Genomic DNA, 21398 nt, shown 5'->3' on the forward strand with positions numbered 1-21398 from the left:
GTGTCTGTCCTCACGTGCCATCTTATAAAGATACCAGTCATATTGGATCAGGGCCACCCTACTCTAGTATGACCTCATCTTAACTAACTACATCTGCAATGACCCTGTTTCCAAATAAGCTCGCATTCTGAAGTCCTGGGGGTTAGGACTTCAACATAGTTGGCAGGGTGAGGGGGAGGGCACAATTTAACCCTTCATGGCAGGGAGGGGAGGAAGGGAGAGGGGCTGGGAGAGAGCTGAGCCAGTGTGCCTGAGGCAGTCGACAGCAGCAAGTGGCTCACATGCTGGAAGACACTAGCCAGGCTGCTCATGGCGGCTCATACCCAAGATCCCAGCACTTTGAGAGGCTGAGGCAGAAGGATCTCTTGAGCTCAGGAGTTTGAAACTAGCCTGGGCAACATAGTGAGACCCACAGAGTCTACAAAAAAAGTAATAAATTAGCCAGGCGTGGTGACTTATGCCTGTGGTCCCAGCTACTCTGGAGGCTGAGGTGAGAGGATCGCTTGAGCCTGGGAGGTCATGGCTGCAGTGAGCCATGCTTGCACCACTGGACTCCAGCCTGGGCGAGAGCGAGATCCTGTCTCAAAAAAGCCAAACAACAGTAGCCGAAGTACCCCAGGCATCCCTGAGCTACCATCCCGGAGTCACTGATGAACACACTGAAGCTCAAAGAGAAAGCGAGGATTGTTTTCCCCAACAGCTATGGAACCGAATGTCTCACCAGACTTGGGTCTCTTGGGTCTTTCTGAAGCTCTGCTTATTGAGCTATGACCCTAAGCGTATGTTTATGGATTATTGAACACTCTTAGCTCAGGCTAATATTCCTCGCTAAAACCCAGTACCATCCTCTTGCCCTCAACATGGCTGACCTAGTGTCTTTTGGCTGGTCGAAGTGTTAACAGAATAGCTGAATGTGTGTTCCCTGTCCATATTCCTGACATCTTTTTTTTTTATTTATTTGGGATAGTCTCTCGCTCTGTCGCCCAGGCTGGAGCACAGTAGTGCGATCTCGGCTCACTGCAACCTCCGCCTACCGGGTTCAAGCAATTCTTCCACCTCAGCCTCCCCGGTAGCTGGGATTACAGGCGCCCGCCACTATGCCCGGCTAATTTTTGTATTTTTAGTAGAGACGGGGTTGCACCATGTTGGCCAGGCTGGTCTCGAACTCCTGACCTCAGGTGATCCTCCTGCCTTGGCCTCTCAAAGTGCTGGGATTACAGACATGAGCCACTGTGCCCACAGCTGACATCTTGAAAGAGCTTAAACTCCACATAAGAGTGGAGGACATGAGTTGTTTCTGGTTCTGAACAGCCATTTCAAACTCAGGCGAGCAGATCACACTCTCTATAAGACAAACTTAGTTCTAGAAAAGCCAGTGTGGGCCTGGAGGAATTGGCAGGAACGAGATAGGAACAACGTATGTCCTTATTTCAAATAGAATTGAAAGCGATCCTCTTTATAACGGCTGGCTTGGTGGGATGAGATGGGGGAAGCCAGGACGCTGGTGCTGAGCACCGGAAGAAATCCAGCTCCACCGCTTCCTCCACAGCTGTAGGCTACCATTGCTAGCTCTGGCCCTGAAGGCATAGGAACTAGTGCATGTGACCTGGGGCCAGCAAATTCTGCCCAAACCCTTCCTTATCCCTCAATGCTATATTCTGATTCTTCCCAGTTGGCTAGGAGCATGTGGGCCTTGAGGAGCCTGTTCTTGGGGACCTGTACTGTGGGGAAAGCAGTCTAGGAAGGCCCATGGAGAATTTGCAAGGATTTGCAAAGGACCCAACCATTTTCCTACTTAAGTTTGGGTATCATAGAATGATTTGCCTCATGTTGTTTTACCTTTTTTTTGTTTGTTTAAAGACAGGGTCTCACTCTACTGCTCAGGCTGGAGTGCAGTGGTGTGATCATGGCTCACTGCAGCCTCGATCTCCTGGGCTCAAGTGATGCTCCTGCCTCAGCCTCCCAAATAGCTGGGACTACAGGCATGCACCACTGTGCCTCACTAATTTTTTAAAATGTTTTTTTTATATTTTTATTTTTTTATTTTTTGAGACGGAGTCTCGCTCTGTCCCCCAGGCTGGAGTGCAGTGGCGCGATCTCGGCTCACTGCAAGCTCCGCCTCCCGGGTTCACGCCATTCTCCTGCCTCAGCCTCCCGAGTAGCTGGGACTACAGGCGCCCACAACCGCGCCCGGCTAATTTTTTGTATTTTTAGTAGAGACGGGGTTTCACCGTGGTCTCGATCTCCTGACCTTGTGATCCGCCCGCCTCGGCCTCCCAAAGTGCTGGGATTACAGGCGTGAGCCACCGCGCCCGGCACTAATTTTTTAAAATGTTTTGTAGAGATAGGGTCTTGCTATATTACCCACGCTGGTCTGAACTTCTGGCCTCAAGCAGTCCTCCCACCTGGGCCTCCCAAAGCTCTGGGATTACAGGCAGGAGCCACCAGGCCCAGCCTATGTTATTTTATATTTGAGACACCTTTGAACCCTAGCATTTGGGAGGAAATGCACAGAATTTGGAAGATAGGAGTATCTGGAAATGGTTCTCTTGCCTTCCTAGTCACGACAGCCTCTTACCAGAACCTCTGTTCTTTCTCCCAAAGTGAGCCTGCTTCCTATTTATCAGTGTTGGAATTTGACACTGGCATCTCATCTGTGGTTTCTTTGAGGTTTAAAACCAACCTAGTACTGTGGTTGCCAGGGACAGCCAGATGGTAGACATGCTATTATGGGGAAGAGTCTTCTGGAAAGGGGATGGAGGGGAGAAGAGTCGGGGTAGAGGACACAGTGCAGACACGGGATACCTGTCCCTGCCAACTTCCTTCTCCAGCCCTGGGATATGTAAGAGGGAAAGAACTGGTATCCGTTTGACTCAAAGGCAGACCTCAACCCAATTGGATATTACATTCTTGTAAAAGGGACTCCTGAATTTATTTATTAATGAGTGTATACTGAGACTGCTCTCAGCCAGTTAGTGTAAGACAAGAAGAAGATTCAGTTTGCCCAAAGTTAATGTGTATCAGTGCCTCCACTGAAGCAGGAAGCGTAGCTAGGACTCTGGAGTCCAGTGGCTAACAGGTGCTTCTGGAGTGAGAGGTGGTCAGGATCCGGAAGCCGGGCCACCATTCCCCGATGCCAACACCCACAGAATATGACATGAAAGCACCCTCTTGAAATTCCCACATTATTCACTGCATTGGGTTAAAACAGTGGTTCCAACCTTTCATAGTTTCTATTTTTTTCAGCAGGTATTTACTTAGTGCCTGCCATGTGTTACACAATATTGTTTTTTTTTTTTTTTTTTTTTTTTTTTTTTGAGACGGAGTCTCGCGCTGTGTCACCCAGGCTGGAGTGCAGTGGCGCGATCTCGGCTCACTGCAAGCTCCACCTCCCAGGTTCAGGCCATTCTCCTGCCTCAGCCTCCGAGTAGCTGGGACTACAGGCGCCCGCCACCACGCCCGGCTAGTTTTTTGTATTTTTAGTAGAGACGGGGTTTCACCATGTTAGCCAGGATGGTCTCGATCTCCTGACCTCGTGATCCGCCCGCCTCGGCCTCCCAAAGTGCTGGGATTACAGGCTTGAGCCACCGCGCCCGGCGTGTTACACAATATTGTAAGCACTTAGAATCGGCAGTGAAGGGCCAGGTGTGGTGGCTTAGGCCTGTAATCCAGCACTTTGGGAGGCCAAGGCAGGTGGATCACCTGAGGTCAGGAGTTTGAGACCAGCCTGGCCAACATAGTGAAACTCCATCTCTACTAAAAATACAAAAAAAAAAAAAAAAAACTAGCCAGGCGTGGTGGTGGGTGCCTGTAACCCCAGCTACTTGGGAGGCTGAGGCAGAAGAATTGCTTGAACCCGGGAGGCGGAGGTTGCAGTGAGCAAGATTGCACCCCTGCACTACAGCCTGGGTGGCAGAGTGAGGCTCTGTCTCAAAAAAAAAAAAGAAAAAAAAAATTGGCAGTGAAGAAAGACCTTTTGTGGAAAGAGGATGAATAAGCAGGCCACCAAGCAGGCAAGGTAAAGCCAGGGTGCAGCAATGCTGTGAAAACAATGGCAGGGAGAACAGGAAGGAGTGCAGACATGAGGCAGAGCAAGGGCAGAGTGGTCAGGAAAGACCTCCAAGGGGAAGCGGTGCCTGACTGAGTGTGCCCTTGGCAGCGGGAAGGAACTGGCCATGGGGCTGCGGGGGGAAGAGAAGACCAAGAAGAGGGAAGTGAGGGCAGAGGCCATGGAGGCTTTGGGGAGGAGGATGGAGCTGTAGACTGAGGCACCTGAGCATGTATGACCTATCGGCCAAGTTAGAGTTTGGATTTTATTCTTATAAGAAAGGAGACTAGGCCAGGTGTCATGGCGGGCACCTGTAATCCCAGCTGCTCGGGAGGCTGGGGCATGAGAATCCCTTGAACCCAGCAGACGGAGGTTTCAGTGAGCAGAGATCATCATGCCACTGCACTCCAGCCTAGGCAACAGAGCGAGACCCTGTCTCAAAAAAAAAAAAAAAAAAAAGAAAGAGAGACTAATAAAGGGTATGAAATCGGACATGATCTGGTTTACATTTTTATAGGTTTCAGGGATGGATTGGAGTGGGGTGCAGAGCCATGTCTGAGGCTTACGCGTTTGATGCAGACCAGGTGGGGAGATGCAGGTGGTCAGAGCTGGGGTAGCAGCAGTGCACAGGGAGAGAAAGGACAGATTCAGATGCACTTTGAGAGTGTCACTCATGGGTTGCGTGTGGGGGCTGCGGAATCAAGAATGACTCCTGCGTCTGGGTCCTACAGAAGTGAGTGAACGGTAGTGCTGTTTGCTCAAGTGCCAAGCCCTGGAAGAGAACCTGTGTTGCTGGTTCTAGTTTGGAGTCAAGAGTTCTAGTTTGGACCTATTAAAATTTGAGGTGACACTCAAGTAGCAGATGAAGTAGGTGAATATAGGAGTCTGAAGTTTAAGAGAGAGCTTGGGGGTAGACTGATTTGGGAGTTACAGGTTGCAGTGACTTCCAACATCAGCGACCTGGAGTTGGCCAAACCTCACAGGTTGAGGGCTCAGGCCTCCACAAGACTGTTCTCTCTTCACATACCAGGCATAAATTTGGGGGTTCTAGGCCACCCTCACTTCTGACCAGCTGGCTATAAATTCTGGGTTTCCCATCACCCCCTCATAATTTGCTAGAATGGCTCATAGAACTCAGGAAAGTGCTATATATATCATTATAGTTTTATTACAGCAAAAGGTTTCAAATCAGAACTAGCCAAAAGGAGACCCATAAGGCAAGGTCTGGGATGGTCCTAAGCATGAATTTTCAATTGTTCCCTCCCTGTGGAGTCAGGATGTGTCACCCTCCCAGCATGTCAATGTGTGAAAATATGCAGAGCATTGCCAACCAGGGAAGTTCACTGAACTGTGGCGTTCCGAGTTCCTGTTGGAGCTTCTTTATATAGGCATGATTGATTGACTCATTAGCCATGAGGTTCAGCTCAGTCTCCAGCCCCTTTCCCTCCCCAGAGGTTGGGCCTCAAATCCTAACCCTTTAATCACGTGCTTGGTCTTTTTGGCATGGCAGCCCCATCCTTTGTCATCTCCTAAGCTTAAACTCTCTAAGAGACCACCATGAATAACAAAGACACCCCTGTCACTCGGGAAACCCAAAGATTTAGAGGCTTTTTCCCAGGAACCGGGGACAAAGGCCAGTCAAGTTATTACGCTTAGGTTGTTGAGGACTGTATGAGTTCTAGGGACAGTGTAAGCAAAGAATTAAAGAGATCTTAGCTCTGAGCCTGGCAGAAAACCAGAGGAGCAAGGTGTTACAGAGGCTGGGAGAAGAGAATCTCTCAGGGTGGGTTAACTCCGTGAGACGCCCATGAGTGGCTGCGTATGCAGGACAGGGAAGAGGCTGGTGGATTTGGCAGCTTGGAAATTGTTGGTGATTGTCACAGAAGTTTTTGGGTGTGGTGGCTCACACCTGTAATTTTAGCACTTTGGGAGGCCGAGGCAGGTGGATCATTTGAGGTCGGGAGTTCGAGACCAGCCTGGCCAACATGGAGAGACCCTGTCTCTACTAAAAATGCAAAAATTGGCGAGGCATGGTGGCAGCCACCTGTAATCCCAGCTACTTGGGAGGCTGAGGCAGGAGAATTGCTTGAACCTGGGAGGCGGAGGTTGCAGTGAGCAGAGATTATATCACTGCACTCCAGCCTTGGCAACAGAACAAGACTTGGTCTCAAAAACAAAAAAGTTTTTCAGTGGAATGGCAAGGGTGTGTGCCTGATTGGAATCATTTAAAAGAATGGGAGGTGAAGAAGTGGTAAGGGCAAGCACAGTGACTCTTGATGAGTCTTGCTATAAAAAGGAACGGAAATGACATGTGAGGAGCTAGGGCAGGGGCCATGTGGGTCTAGGGAGGGGGTTCTTTTAAGGTGGGAGATAACTAGACCATTGTCTCAGGTCAGATGCTCCCAACTACTTTAGAACCCTGATTCAAACTGCCTTAAATAATAAAGAAATGTCTTCTGTTACGTAACTAGAAGTCCTAAGGTAGGTCAGGTTCAGGCTTAGTTGATTCAAAGACTCAGCATGTTTTCAAGGACCTAGGTTCTTTCCAACTCCTTGCCTGACCATCCTCGGTGTGGCTTCATCCCCAGGCTGGTAGCATGGCAGCTGCCGCTGTCCCAAGCGTCACATCCAGACATGAGTGCACAGGAAAGCCCATCTTTTCCTGCACACTCTAAGGAGTGAGGAAATCCTTCCAGAAGCCTCCCAGCAAACTTCCCGTACCCCACTGACCATAACTAGGTTACATGCTTTCATGTGAATCACTTACCAGCCAGTGACTGGAAAGGAAAAGCCCTCATGGCCATGCATGGGGCGGGGAGTGGGGGTGGGGTGGGGTAGAGGAGGAAGGATGATGTAATCGTTTCACAGTGGAAAAGTAAAACCCACTAGAGATGTGGGCCAGGATGCTGGGCTGTGTGGAGGCCCCTCAAGGGTTTTTGTTTTTTTTTTTTTTTTTTGAGACAGGGTTTCACTCTGTCACCCAGGCTGGAGTACAGTGGCACGATCACGGCTCACCGCAGCCTCGACCTCCCAGGTTTAAATAATCTTCTCGCATCAGTCTTCTGAGTAGCTGGGACCATAGGCGTGTGTCACAGTGCCTAATTTTTAAATGTTTTTTTATAGAGATAGGGTCTCCCTAGGTTGCCTAGGCTGTCTCTCAAACTCCTGGGCTCAAGCAATCCTCCTGCCTTGGCCTCCCAATGTGTCAGGATTACGGGCATGAGCCACTGTGCCTGACCAGCTTGTGCAGTTTTTCAGCTGCCTGGGTGCAGTCACAGGACTGGAGTTCTCCAGGCAAGCACAATAGAGGAGCAAAGGCAGTCACGGTGCCCTAGCAAGTACCTGGGCTGCTGGGCCTGGAGAGCCAAGTTGGGTCAGGAAGACAGAAAAAGGCTGGAGGTGGAGGGCATGGCGGGATGGTGAGAACGTGGATTGAGGCTCACACTGGGTTGGAAGAATGGTCAGAGTAGGACTGTCTTAGGTTGGCTTCCTGGGAGACAGCCCCTGGGAGTTTATGTGCATATGGTTTCTTTGCAAGTCCTCTAGGAATAACACCTGGGAAGGAGTGAGAGTAGCAGGACTGGGTAGACAGAGAAGCAAAGACCCTCAGTGCCATGGCCACAGAGGCCACAGCGATCTCCCGGGATGCTCTGGAGCTGGGATGACCCTTCCCAGGCATCCTGCACTGAGGTGAAGAGAATTCTTTTGGCCTCTGCACCTGGCCAGTGTCCTGCAGAGATGGTTCTCTGCCAGGTCAATTTTGATTGAGACAGAGAGGGAGGGCGGGCCCAGTCTATTTAAGAGTATCATGTAAGGACAGATCTCAGTCAAACACCAATGAATACAGGAGGGCTGGATGGAAACATGGCAGATACGGCCTGAGAAGCGGCCTCCGGGGAGCAGTTGGGCCCTGGGCAGAGGGGTGTGAGCACGGAGAAGAGAAAAGAATGCTGAGAAGAGGTGGGAACAATCCCTTTCTTCAGAGATCTTCCACAGCCTTCCCCTAAATTGGGGAGCAGGGCTCCTCTAGGGAGAAAGGAATTCAAACTGAAGACCAGGGAGGTGATGGAGTGTGAGGCATAAGAACCACCAGGTGGGGAGGGTGGGGGGTGGTGGGAGGGGGAAGGACTGGGCCTGACATCACCATTCTGATGCTCAGAGCCTGGGCTTTGTCTCCCACTGCCCCCCAAGGCACAAGAACTGTGCACTGGGAGGAAAGGGGGTAAGAACCGCATCTCCTGGGGTGGTAGGCTGGGTGGCCACTGCCATGGGTGCAAGGAGGGCCTGTCACTGTGCTGCCAAGGTCCAGGTGGGTCAGGTGCCAGGGTGGGACTCACATGTCCCAGCTGCCCACACCTGCCCAAATCAGATGCCCCGCATGCTTAGTGGAAACATGATTGCCAACCCGTCTGATGCTTATGTTTCCAGCTCCCTGCATTCCATTCTGTGGGTCTCTAGATGGTTTTCACCTTGGATAAAATTCTTTCCTTCCCATTGAGAGATTGTCCTGAGATAAAAGTGAGCATTGTCAGTGTCTGTGCTGGCTCACATCTGTAATCCCAGCATTTTGGGAGGCCAAGGTGGGAGGATTGCTTGATCCCAGGAGTTGGAGACCAGCCTGGGCAACATAGTGAGACCCTGTCTCAACAACAACAAAAAAATTTGTATTTTTTATTTGTATTTTTATTTTTTTTTGAGACAGAGTCTCACTCTGTCACTGGGCTGGAGTGCAGTGGCGGTATCTCAGCTCACTGCAACCTCTGCCTCCTGGATTCAAGTGATTCTCCTGCCTCAGCCTCCCAAGTAGCTGGGACTACAGGTGTGTACCACCACACCCAGCTAATTTTTGTATTTTTAGTAGAGACGGCATTTCACCATATTGGCCAGGATGGTCTCGATTTCTTGACCTCATGATCCACCCCCCTCAGCCTCCCAAAGTGCTGGGATTACAGGTGTGAGCCACCGTGCCTGAGCCTTTTAACATTTTATTTTATTTTACTTTATTTTATTTTATGTTATTTTATTTTATTTTATGTTATTTTATGTTATTTTATTTACTTTTTTGAGAGATGGAGTTTCGCTCTTGTTGCCCAGGCTGGAGTGCATGGCAAGATCTCGGCTCCCCGCAACCTCCGCCTCCCTGCTTCAAGCGTTTCTCCTGCCTCAGCCTCAGCTGGGATTACATGCATGCGCCACCACTCCCAGCTAATTTCGTATTTTTAGTAGAGACAAGGTTTCTCCATGTTGGTCAGGCTGGTCTCCAACTCCCAAACTCAGGTGATCTGCCCACCTTGGTCTCCCAAAATGCTGGGATTATAGGCATGAGCCACTGCGCCTGGTGGAAAAAAATTGTTTTTTTAATTAGCTGGGCCTGGTGGCACATGCTTATGGTCCCAGCTCCTTGGGAGGCTGAGGTGGGAGGATCAGTTGAGCGCAGGAGGCCAAGGCTGCAGTGAGCCATGATCTCTCCAGTGCACTACAGCCTGGGGACAGAGCCAGACCCTGTCTGGAAAAAAAAAACAAAAAACATCGTCCACCAGACTGCAAGTAAGTCTTGTTTTTTCTGAGCAATTCTATCTTCCAAAATGATTTCTGGACAGCAGGTCCCTACCCCTTAGTCCTCAGCGTTCTGGAGGGACTTCCTGTCCTTGCCGTGTGCCACCTGCTTGACCCGTTTCTGGGCTCCACAGCAGGGTGGCTTCGGGAAGGTCGAAGGGCCATGTAGATCGTGGCCCAGCACCCTGTGCAATCCCTCATAGTTAGTGGAACTGAGGCTCAGATAGCACGCTCCCTGGACCCTGTTGGGGAGCAGTGTGGGGTCCTGGTCGAGAGCCCCTGTCAGCATGTTACTTCTTCCTCTCTCCCCAGGTGACAGCCTGCTGATGGTGAAGAACCCACCCCCAGCCCCGCCACAGCCCCAGCCCCAGCCCCAGCCACCGCAGCCACAGCCGCAGTCGCAGCCACAGCCGCAGAGCCTGCCCCCGATCGCGGTGGCCGAGAACCCGGGTGGCCCCCCGAGCCGAGGGCTGCTAGACGACGGCTTCCAGGCGCTGCCCGGGGAGCGTGGCTCGGGCGAGGCGCCGCTGGGTGGGGACCGCAGCACTGGGGGTGGCGGGGGCGACGGGGGCGGTGGGGGCGGCGGCGCGGAGGTGGGGACGGGGGTAGGCGGCGGCTGCGGCAGCTGCTGCCCTGGCGGGCTGCGGCGGAGCCTCCTCCTGCATGGTGCCCGCAGCAAGCCCTACTCGTGCCCCGAGTGCGGCAAGAGCTTTGGCGTGCGCAAGAGCCTCATCATCCACCACCGCAGCCACACCAAGGAGCGGCCCTATGAGTGCGCCGAGTGCGAGAAGAGCTTCAACTGCCACTCGGGCCTCATCCGCCACCAGATGACGCACCGCGGCGAGCGGCCCTACAAGTGCTCCGAGTGCGAGAAGACCTACAGCCGCAAGGAGCACCTGCAGAACCACCAGCGGCTGCACACGGGCGAGCGGCCTTTCCAGTGTGCACTGTGTGGCAAGAGCTTCATCCGCAAGCAGAACCTGCTCAAGCACCAGCGCATCCACACGGGCGAGCGTCCCTACACGTGCGGCGAGTGCGGCAAGAGCTTCCGCTACAAGGAGTCGCTCAAGGACCACCTGCGCGTGCACAGCGGCGGCCCGGGCCCAGGCGCCCCACGGCCACTCCCGCCGCCACCCGAGCGAGACTAGGGCCCGGCTGGGGGAGGGCAGGGCCGGACAGAGTGGGCTGGGAGGCGACCCGAGGGCGGTCTGAGCACCAATCACCCTGCCCGGTGTCCTTGGCCACCGTCTGGAAATCGGCAACAGGCATTGCACTCCGGTTGGGGGTCCCCCGGGGTGGGGCAGGGGTCCTCCAGATCTATCTGGTCTGAATGGACGCCCAGCTCGTCTCTAGGGTGGACCCAGTGGCCGGGGAAGGGCCAGGGGGACCGCGAGGAGCCAAGCGTCCTCGGGCACCGCCCTCACACCCCCTCGGGTGCCCTGGGACCACTGGGCCACAGATGGTCATCAGGGGAAGCCACCAGGGAGTCCCGAAGCCCTTCCGAGATCAGGAAATCAGGTCCCAAGGTTAGGAGACACCCTGAAAAAAAGCGAAGGCCGAGGGATGTGCTAAGGGTAACACCATGATGACAACACTGCCTCGCGTTTCAATAGCGCTTTATAGTTTTTTAAGTGTTTTCTATCCGTTATCCATTTCACCCTTGGCCTATCCCTCTAAGATAAGCGGGGTAGGATTTTCCTGGTGACTGAGGAAAGTAAGAGGCAGGTGAGACGGTTCACCCAATCACACGGGAAGGGGCGTGCGTGGCCCCGCCACGCTCACCGCCTACCTCCACTGCCCGGGAAGCTGCCGGCCTGGCCCTCCTGGTCTCTCTTCCGTTCCTCTCTCTCACCCACAGACAAAACCAGAAGCGACGGGAGGCCAGCTCCTGGGGTTCCTGGGAGCGGGGAACAGATTGGCTACGAAACGCCCCAGGTTGTGCATCCAGAGGGTTCTTTCTCCATGGGAGCTCCTGGTGCCCCCTCGGCCCCAACCTGTCCCTCCCGCCCCCAGCCCCTCAATCTCGTGCAGCAGCATCTTGTCACTGCACAACAGTGGCCTGGTCCCCCAGAGGCAGCTAGGGCCCCAGGTCAGACCTCACCGTGATGATTCGTTCAGTTTTCCCAGGGCAGAGAGGCGAAGGAGAGGCTTTTGCTGAGAGAGCAGCCAAGAGCCTCTTCCCAGGAGCGCCGGGCAAGTGGGTGCTAGAGTCTGAGCCTCAGGCTCTCCTGCCCTGGGCCTCCCAATTGGTGCTATCTGTTACTGCCCGTGTTCACGGACATGGATACAGACCCTGCTATGCTCCATACCCTGCAGGCGCCTCGGGAAGCGCCCAGAGGACTCCCCTTCACGTTGGTGCACCTGCTCCATGGCTCTGGGCAGTGTCCCGAGGGGCCACAGTCTCCATTTCAGCGTCTTGCATGGCCTGGCACCGGGTGGGGTGGCATGCCCCAGGACCCTTGTTTGTGTCAAAAATGACTTTCCCTGCCCCTGCCGTGAGTCTGGCATTCTTCCCAGCCGGGAGCACAGTGGGCAGCCGGCACCCAGCACCACTTTGGTGAGCGCCCTGCTTCCGCCCTCACCCTCATCTACGCTGCTCCGCTTTCCTCAGACCCCTTTTTGCCGTGCAAAGGGAATTCTTGACATTAAATAAAAGGTATCCAGATTGCAGACTGCATGTTCACAGAGCTGGGGGTTCTCCAGCTTGCCTACAGTAAAGCCTCAATGAACTGGAATCCAATTCAATGGGGTATTTTTTTTGGTCTTCATTCTGCTCTTAGAAGGAGACAAATATTAAGAAAGCAAATTGAGACGAGAAATTAGGGTTCAGTAGCGTTTTTTTAGAGTAGAAGGGGACCCTCCAGTGATCAGTTGCTGGGGGATGGGGTAGTGTGCCACTTTTCAAAAGCATATGCAGAAAGGATTTTCCTAATCTAGATCATGGAAAGGTCAGAATGCTTTTTGGTTGCCAGGAGTGTGAGGAGAGGGGAGGCGTCATTGTTGAGATATGGGTTTAAAATATCTGGCCGGGCGCGGTGGCTCACACCTGTAATCCCAGCACCTTGGGAGGCCGTGGCGGGCGGATCACGAGGTCAGGTATTTGAGACCAGCCTGACCCAAATGGTGAAACCCCGTCTCTACCAAAAATACAAAAATTAGCCGGGCGTGATGGTGCGTGCCTGTAATCCCAGCTACTCAGGAAACTGAGGCAGGAGAATCGCTTGAACCCAGGAGGCAGAGGTTGCAGTGAGCTGAGATCGCACCACTGCACTCCCACCTGGGCGACAGAGCAAGACTCCGTCTCGAAAACAAAACAAAAACACCTGAGCACGAGGCTGTCTGACCCCTTTATTTTACCTTCAAGGGGCAGATTCCCAAGGAGGCCTAGTGACTGAACTAGTGAAAGCCAAGCCTCTCTGCTTTCCTGTATCCTAGGTTGGTGGATGCCACGTCACCAGGTACTCCTCAGCTACACCATGAGTCGCCCCAAGCCCTGGCACAGGTTGCTGGAGAGCCCCATAGTGAGCCTCATCCCCAGAACTGATTGGAGATGGTGACACTCAGGATGTTGGCCTCTGCTGGCTCCCAGGCAGCAAAGATCCTCAGTGAAGACTCTGGAGTCCACATCCTGAAGCAGGACTGGGGCCTTGCTTTGGGGGTGGATTTTTATTTTCCTTCTGAGGAAATGTAGTTTATGTATGTATTTAGAGACAAGGTCTTGCTCTGCCATTCAGGCTGAGTGCAGTGGTGCAATATTGGCTTACTGCAGTCTGGACCTCCAGAGCCGAAGCAATCTGGTTGGGCGTGCTGGCTCATTCATGTAATCCAAGCACTTTGGGAGGCTGAGGTGGGAGGATTGCTTGAGACCAGGAGTTTGAGACCACCCTGCCAACATAGCGAGACCCCTGTCTCTAGAATAAAGAAACAATTTTTTTTTTTTTTTGAGACGGAGTCTCGCCATCTCAGCTCACTGCAAGCTCCGCCTCCTGGGTTTACACCATACTCCTGCCTCAGCCTCCCGAGTAGCTGGGACTACAGGCGCCCGCCACCTTGCCTGGCTAGTTTTTTGTTTTTTGTTTTGTTTTGTTTTGTTTTTTGAGACGGAGTCTCGCTCTGTCGCCCAGGCTGGAGTGCAGTGGCCGGATCTCAGCTCACTGCAAGCTCCGCCTTCCGGGTTTACGCCATTCTCCTGCCTCAGCCTCCCGAGTAGATGGGACTACAGGCGCCCGCCACCTTGCCCGGCTAGTTTTTTGTATCGTTTTTAGTAGAGACGGGGTTTCACCATGTTAGCCAGAATGGTCTCGATCTCCTGACCTCGTGATCCACCCGTCTCGGCCTCCCAAAGTGCTGGGATTACAGGCTTGAGCCACCGCGCCCGGCCGTTTTTTGTATTTTTTAGTAGAGACGGGGTTTCACCGTGTTAGCCAGAATGGTCTCAATCTCCTGACCTTGTGATCTGCCCGTCTCGGCCTCCCAAAATGCTGGGATTACAGGCTTGAGCCACCGCGCCCGGCCAAGAAACAATTTTTAAAAACAGAAAGGCCGGGTGTGGTGGCTCACGCCTGTAATCCCAGCACTTTGGGAGGCCAAGGCAGACAGATTGCCTGAGCTCAGGAGTTCGAGACCAGCCTGGGCAACTCAGTGAAGCCCCATCTCTACTAAAATACAAAAAATTACCCGGGCGTGGTGGCGTGCGCCTGTAGTCCTAGCTACTTGGGAGGTTGAGGCAGGAGAATCATTTGAACCTGGGAGGTGGAGGTTGCAGTGAGCCGAAATGGCAGCACTGTACTCCAGCCTGGGTGACAGAGAGAGACGGGATTTCACTCTGTTGTCCAGGCTGAAGTGCAGTGATTCAATCATGTCTCACTGCAGCCATGAACTGCTGGGCTCAAGCAGTCTGTTGCCTCAGCCTCCCGGGTAGCTGGGACTATAGGCATGCATGCATCACCACACCTGGCTTTATTTATTTGTTTATTTATTTTACTTTTTGTAGAGATAGGGTTTTGCTATGTTGCCCAGGCTGGGCTTGAACTCCTGAGCTCAAGCAACCCTCTCTCCTCAGCCTCCCAAAGTGCTGAGATTATAGGTGTGAACTGCTGCACTCGGTCTGTCTTTTGTTTATTTATTTTTTAGATGGAGTCTCACTCTGTTGCCCAGGCTGGAGTGCAGTGATGCCATTTCAGCTCACTGCAACCTCCGCTTCCCGGGTTCAAGTGATTCTCCTGCCTCAGCCTCCGGAGTAGCTGGGGTTATAAGCCCCCACCACCATGCCCGGCTAACTTTTGTGTTTTTAGTAGAGATGGGGCTTCACTGAGTTGCCCAGGCTGGTCTCGAACTCCTGAGCTCAGGCAATCTGTCTGCCTTGGCCTCCCAAAGTGCTAGGATTACAGGTGTGAACCACTTCGCCCAGCCCAGCCTGTTTTTTAAATTGACTTTTAATTTAAAAATCAATGCAGGCTGGACATGGGGGCTCACGCCTGTAATCCCAGCACTTTGGGAGGCCGAGGCAGGTGGATCACTTGAGGTCAGGAGTTCGATACCAGACTGGCCAACATGGTGAAACTCCGTCTCTACTAAAAACACAAAGATTAGCCAGGTGTGATGGCACACAACTGTAATCCCAACTACTCAGGAGGCTGAGGCAGGAGAATCGCTTGAACCTGGGAGATAGGGTTTGCAGTGAGCCAAGATTGTGCCACTGCACTCCAGCCTGGGTGACAGAGTGAGACTCTGTCTCCAAAAAAAAAAAAAAAAAAACACAATGCATGCAATAAAAATTCGAATAGTTAAAAAAAAAAAAGAAAAAGAAAAGAGGACCCAATAAAGAGTGAAACTCTTTCCCAACAGACTTCCTGGAAGTATGAGAGCTGCATCTGTGCCCTTACAGACCTGTGTTCAACTTCTCAGGCATTCAAATTCCTTCCTCATTTCAGGATATGCTTTTCTGGGCTCTCTGTCCCCATCAGCCTAGGAAGTTCTAACAGGGACATCTGGATTGTAGCATTCCTTCCTCAGCACTGTACCAGATGATCGGGTACAAGCAGTGCTCTGCAAAGGTTGCTGCTCCAAAAAGTTCAGAGAGGTGGAACAGATCCTGAGGTGGGTGGACAGCTCAGGTACCTTCATGCTCATGGCTTCAGTTTGTGCCTTACTTTATGGAAAGGGGAAGGCAGGGTGTTAGGAGAATGAGATTGAGGATGGATGGGTGGCTGCGTTGTTATTGTTTCATGAACACCTATTAGGGAATAAAGAAGTGTAAGACCTAGTCCTTGCCCTCTGGGAGCCCAACGTCTAACAGGAGAGAAGGTATTTGTGAGAACAGCACTACTAGAAAGCATATGACTACATGAGGGTGGGGGTTTGAGAAATACACGCCTGATCTTCTGGAAGACTCGCCACAGGACATCCCACTGAGAAGTTGGGAAAATACTGGTCTATAGAAGCCATACTGAGCTAGTGATGGCCAAGGCTAAGTCTCTGGTTTCCTGGATCCTGGGCTGGGGGATCCTACTGCACTAGTGCCCCTTAGCTACGCTATGAGTCACCCCGGCCACTAGCACAGGCCCTAGGAGAGTCCCATAGGGAGCTCTAACCCCAGAGCTGATCAAAGATAGTGACACTCAGGATGCTGTCCTCTGCATTTTGTTCACTTAATTACCTCTTTAGTATTTAGCACATGTCTAGCCAGGATGGGCACCATAGGGGGTACAAGTGATTGGAGTTGAGCGACAGACATGAACAGGAAACTGGCAACCTAAGGCAGTACAATTTGCTTGACAGCAGAGTTGATGGGAGGAGTCGGAGCTCCTGATACGATAAGCATGAGATGAGACTTCATGGAGAAGTCAGGGATTGGAGGATGAATTGGATGGGGCAGAGGGAAAGGAGGGAGGAGGCAATGTGGGACGAAGGTGAAATACACTGGGGAGACAGGAATTGGGATTGTAAGGCAGGAGACTGGCATAGCCAGAGGCCGTGGACCAGCTGCTGGTGGTCTGGGCCCCACAGAGCTGCAGCCCCTTTGGAACTCCTCAGGAACAGGAATGCATAGCGCTGAAAGGAGGCCAGAGAGGATGAAATGGAAGTCTCGAGAAGGTTGGTTTAAGTCAGACACCATCAAAAATGAAAAACACCCGAAAACACACAGGTAAAGGCAGTTATGATCAAGGATTTGGGCACCATGACCGGCTCTCTGACATCTGGGCCCTGGGTATTGGGTGTTGGCAGGGAGTAAAGGGGAAAAGTAGGAAACTTCATACCAGGCTCAGGATGAGCCAGCCTGTGCCTGTAATTTCACAGCATTGGTCCATCCAGCTGTTACTGTAAAAACATGGAATAGAGCATCCTAGAGGCCCAGAACCCTGTTTTGGAAGAGCACAGGACAGTTTGGGGGAGGCGTGGCTGTCATTCCACCCCCCGCTGACTCCTAGGGAGTCATTAGGGAGGCATATTCTTTTTCTTTCTTTCTTTCTTTTTGAGGCAGGCTCTTTCTCTGTCGCCCAGGGTGGAGCGCAGTGGCACGATCTTGGCTCACTGCAACCTCTGCCCCCAGATTCAAGCGATTCTCCTGACTCAGCCTCCTGAGTAGCTGGGATTACAGATGTGCACCACCCAGCTCGGCTACTTTTTGTATTTTTAGTAGAGATGGAGTTTCCTCCATATTGGCCAGGCTGGTCTCAAACTCCTGGCCTCGTGTGGTCTACTCACCTCAGCCTCCTACAGTGCTGAGATTACAGGTATGAGCCACGGCGCCTGGCTAGGGAGGCATATCTCTAAACTGGTAATTCTTGAGATGAGAGATCCTAAATATCTGTTCAGAATCATACACAGCCCCCAGCCCACCCTGATAAGGGTTCCAGATGTCTCCTTCCAGAAGAATCACTCTGCTCGTGAGATGCTGGCACTGTATCCCAAAGGTTGGGAACCTCTGTTCAAACTTCTTTAGACATAATTTAATTTAATTTAATGTGTTATTTTTTGAGATAGGGTCTCGCTCTGCTGCTCACTCTGGAGGGCAATGGTGGGATCATGAGCCATTGCAGCCTTGAGCTCCTGGGCTCAAGCGATCCTCCTGCCTTGGCCTCTCAAAGTGCTGGGATTACAGGTGTGAGCCACTGTGCCTGGCCTAGACATATTTTAAATCCACATCACCCCTCAGATAATTATATACCCCTCAAATAATAAAGCATGATAATTTCTATAGGTTTATCATAAGACTCTCTGTTATAAAAGACTACCTTTGGGCTGAGTGCGGTGGCTCACACCTGTAATTCCAGCACTTTGGGAGGCCAAGGTGGGTGGATCACCTGAGGTCAGGAGTTCGAGACCAGCCTAATCGACATGGAGAAATCCTGTCTCTACTACAAATACAAAATTAGCCAGGTATGGTGGTGCATGCCTATAATCTCAGCCACTCGGGAGGCTGAGGCTGGAGAATAGCTTGAAGCTGGGAGGTGGAGGTTGTGGTGAGCCCAGATCATGCCATTGCACTCTAGCCTGGGCAACAAGAGTGAAACTCTGTCTAAAAAAAAAAAAAAAAAAAAAAAAAGACTACCTTGATGTCTCCCATTCAAGATTCAAGTCCTGTATCTGGTATTAGAGGTGTAAGCCAGTGTTGACTATCTGGGTGTCCCCACACCTTTCATTCCAATGGTGTCAATATCCTTTAACTGAAAAATGGCTGCTTCAGACCCCATCCTACATATAGTGTCAAAGCCAGTGCCCCTGCCCCACACTTCAAGGATTTGGGGATGAGAAGTGGTTCTCTTTTTTCTTTTGAGATGAGTTTCACTCTGTCGCCCAGGCTGGAGTGGAGTGGTATGATCTCAGCTCACTGCAACCTACGTCGCCCAGGTTCAAGCAATTCTCCTGCCTCAGCCTCCCAAGTAGCTGGGACTACAAGAGTGTGCCACCACGCCTGGCTAATTTGTGTGTGTGTATATATATATATATATGTGTATATATAGACACACACACACACACGTATATATATATATATATTCGAGACGGAGTTTCGCTGTTGCCCAGGCTGAAGTCCAATGATGCAATCTCAGCTCACTGTAACCTCCATCTCCTGGGTTCAAGTGATTCTCCTGCCTCAGCCTCCGGCATAGCTGGGATTACAGGTGCCCGCCATCACACCCAGCTAGTTTTTTGTATTTTTAGTAGAGATGGAGTTTCACCATGTTGGCCAGGCTGGTCTCGAACTCCTGAGCTCAAGCAATCAGGCTGCCTGGGCATCCCAAAGTGCTGGGATTACAGGCGTGAGTCATTGCGCCCGGCTGCCACCCTATTTTATTTTTATTTTTTTTCTTGCCTTATCACTCAGGCTGGAGTGCAATGGCACAATCTCAGCTCACTGCAACCTCTGCCTCTCAGGTTCAAGCGATTCTCCTGTCTCAGTCTCTCAAGTAGCTGGGATTACAGGCACCCGCCACCATGCCCAGCTAATTTTTGTATTTTTAGTAGAGACAGGGTTTCACTGTGTTAGCCAGGATGGTCTCGATCTCCTGACCTTGTGATCCACCCGCCTTGGCCTCCTAAAGTGCTGGGATTACAGGCGTGAGCCACCGTGCCCAGCTGCCAGCTTTGTAGTTTTCATTGACTGAACCTAATTTATTTCACTAGGTCCCTAATGACCGCCTTTAGTTTTTATTTATTTATTTATTTTTTTGAGACGGAGTCTTGCTCTGTCGCCCAGGCTGGAGTGCAGTGGCGTGATCTCGGCTCACTACAAGCTCTGCCTCCTGGGTTCATGGCATTCTCCTGCCTCAGCCTCCCAAGTAGCTGGGACTACAGGCGCCCGCCACCATGCCCAGCTAATTATTATTATTATTATTATTTTGGTATTTTTAGTAGAGACGGGGTTTCACCATGTTAGCCAGGATGGTCTTGATCTCCTGACCTCGTGATCCACCTGCCTCGACCTCCCAAAGTGCTGGGATTATAGGCATGAGCCACCGCGCCTGGTGACTGCCTTTAGTTTTTAAAGGAGCATTTCTTTCTTTACACTGCCCCATGATAGCAATACAGACATTTAGCCTGTCAGTGGAAGCTCTGTCTGCTCTATTGCCTGCTACCCAAACTTGCCCGGCTGTGCTCAGTCCTTCCTCCCTCCTTCCCTCTCTCCCTCCTCCCTCCCTCTCTCCCTCCTCCCTCCCTCCCTCCCTTCCTTCCTTTTTCTGTTTTTTCTTTCTTTTCTTTCCTTCTTTTTCCTTCATTTATTCTTTCTTTCTTTCTTTTCTTTTCTTTCTTGTCTTTCTCTTTCTGTATAGGGTTTTGCTCTATGTATGTATGTATGTATCTATCTATCTATCTATCCATCTATCTATCTACTATCTATGTATCTATAGGGTTTTGCTCTGTCACCCAGGCTGGAGGGCTGCAGTGGTGCAATCACAGCTCACTGCAGCCTCGACCTTCCAGGCCCAAGCAAGCCTCCCACCTCAGCCTCCCAAGTAACTGGGACCACAGGTGTGTGCCACCATGCCTGGCAAATTTTTAAATTTTACGTAGAGAGGAGGTCTCCCTATGTTGCCCAGACTGGCCTCTAACTCCTGGGCTCAAGGGATCCTCCTATGTCAGCCTCCCAAGGTGCTGATATTACAGGCTTGTCTCCTGACCACTTCCAAGCCATGCCCTGTTTTTTCCCAGTTTTGTTCTCCAGGGGTCCTGGGCCAGGGGATCTGTGTCCAAGTCCTGGTCTCTCAAGCCCCAGCTCTGGTCCCACTTTGTCCCTGAAGACTGCTTCACCACTCTAGGCCACACCCTCCCCTGACTTCCCACAGAGCTTTTAGAAGTATCTCTAAGTCCAAGAAACTGTCCGGCTGAGAAAGACACAAAGACAGGATGGGAGGCACTCCTTGCCCTCTGGGACTTCCCATTCGGTTTGGGTATACAGAGAGCCACCATTCCTTCACTAGTCAGTGTGCTTCTGGTTGCAATCAACAGAAGCTGACTGACCAACCAGGAAGAAAAGGGAATATTCTGGAAGGAACCTGGAATCATTCACAGACTCAAAGGAACTGATGAAGAACAAGTCTTGGATACTGACAAAAATGTGTCTGTCATTTCTGCTCCTTTCACTGTATTGGGATCATTCTTTCAAACCAACTTACTCTAAAAAAATGGAGGATGGCTGGGCGCGGTGGCTCATGCCTATAATCCCAGCACTTTGGGAGGCTAAGGTAGGTGGATCACTTGAGGTCAGGAATTTGAGACCAGCATAGCTAACATGGTGAAACCCCATCTCTACTAAAAATACAAAAATTAGCCAGGCGTGGTGGCGCATGCCTGTAATCCCAGCTACTCGGCAGGCTGAGGCACAAGAATCACTTGAAACCGGGACACAGAGGTTGCAGTGAGCCAAGATCGCGCTACCGCACTCCAACCTGAGTGATGGAGTGAGACTCTGTCTCAAAAAAATTTATAAAGAAAAAAATGGAGGACAAGATTATTCCTGACTCATATAGTTATAATTCACCAGAGAGGAAATTAGCTTTTTCCCTCAACTCAGTTAGAAGGATCCCAGGGGAAAACTTGGATTGGTCCAGTTCAAGACACATCCCACCCTGGCTTAATGACTGCTATGACTGGGCCCACAGGGTGCTATGATTGGGCTGGCTTGAGTCAAGTGCTCACCCTTCAAGCAGTTACTGAGACCAGGCTGGAGTTGCTATGCAAGAAGATGGCAACACACATTTGAATTACATGGGTAGGACCTAGGAAGGCGCATTTCCCAAAGTGCAGGAGGTGCGATGCTCAAGGAAGAAAGGAGACATGCTGGGCTGAAGAA

General features: G+C 51.5%; 1 protein-coding gene across 1 annotated transcript in view; it reads left to right on the top strand.

Moving 5' to 3' along the window:
- Window positions 1–12344, top strand: part of ZNF282 (zinc finger protein 282) — a 32018-nt gene extending 19674 nt beyond the window's left edge. Inside the window, exon 8 of the mRNA XM_025380876.1 lies at window positions 9917–12344. Within this exon, the coding sequence (XP_025236661.1) occupies window positions 9917–10752 (836 nt within the window). The 3' untranslated portion in view covers window positions 10753–12344. The remainder of the gene's footprint in view (window positions 1–9916) is intronic.
- Window positions 12345–21398: the final 9054 nt, after the last annotated feature.

This window comes from Theropithecus gelada, chromosome 3 (assembly GCF_003255815.1).
Source record: "Theropithecus gelada isolate Dixy chromosome 3, Tgel_1.0, whole genome shotgun sequence".
NCBI classification, from domain to species: Eukaryota; Metazoa; Chordata; class Mammalia; order Primates; family Cercopithecidae; genus Theropithecus; species Theropithecus gelada.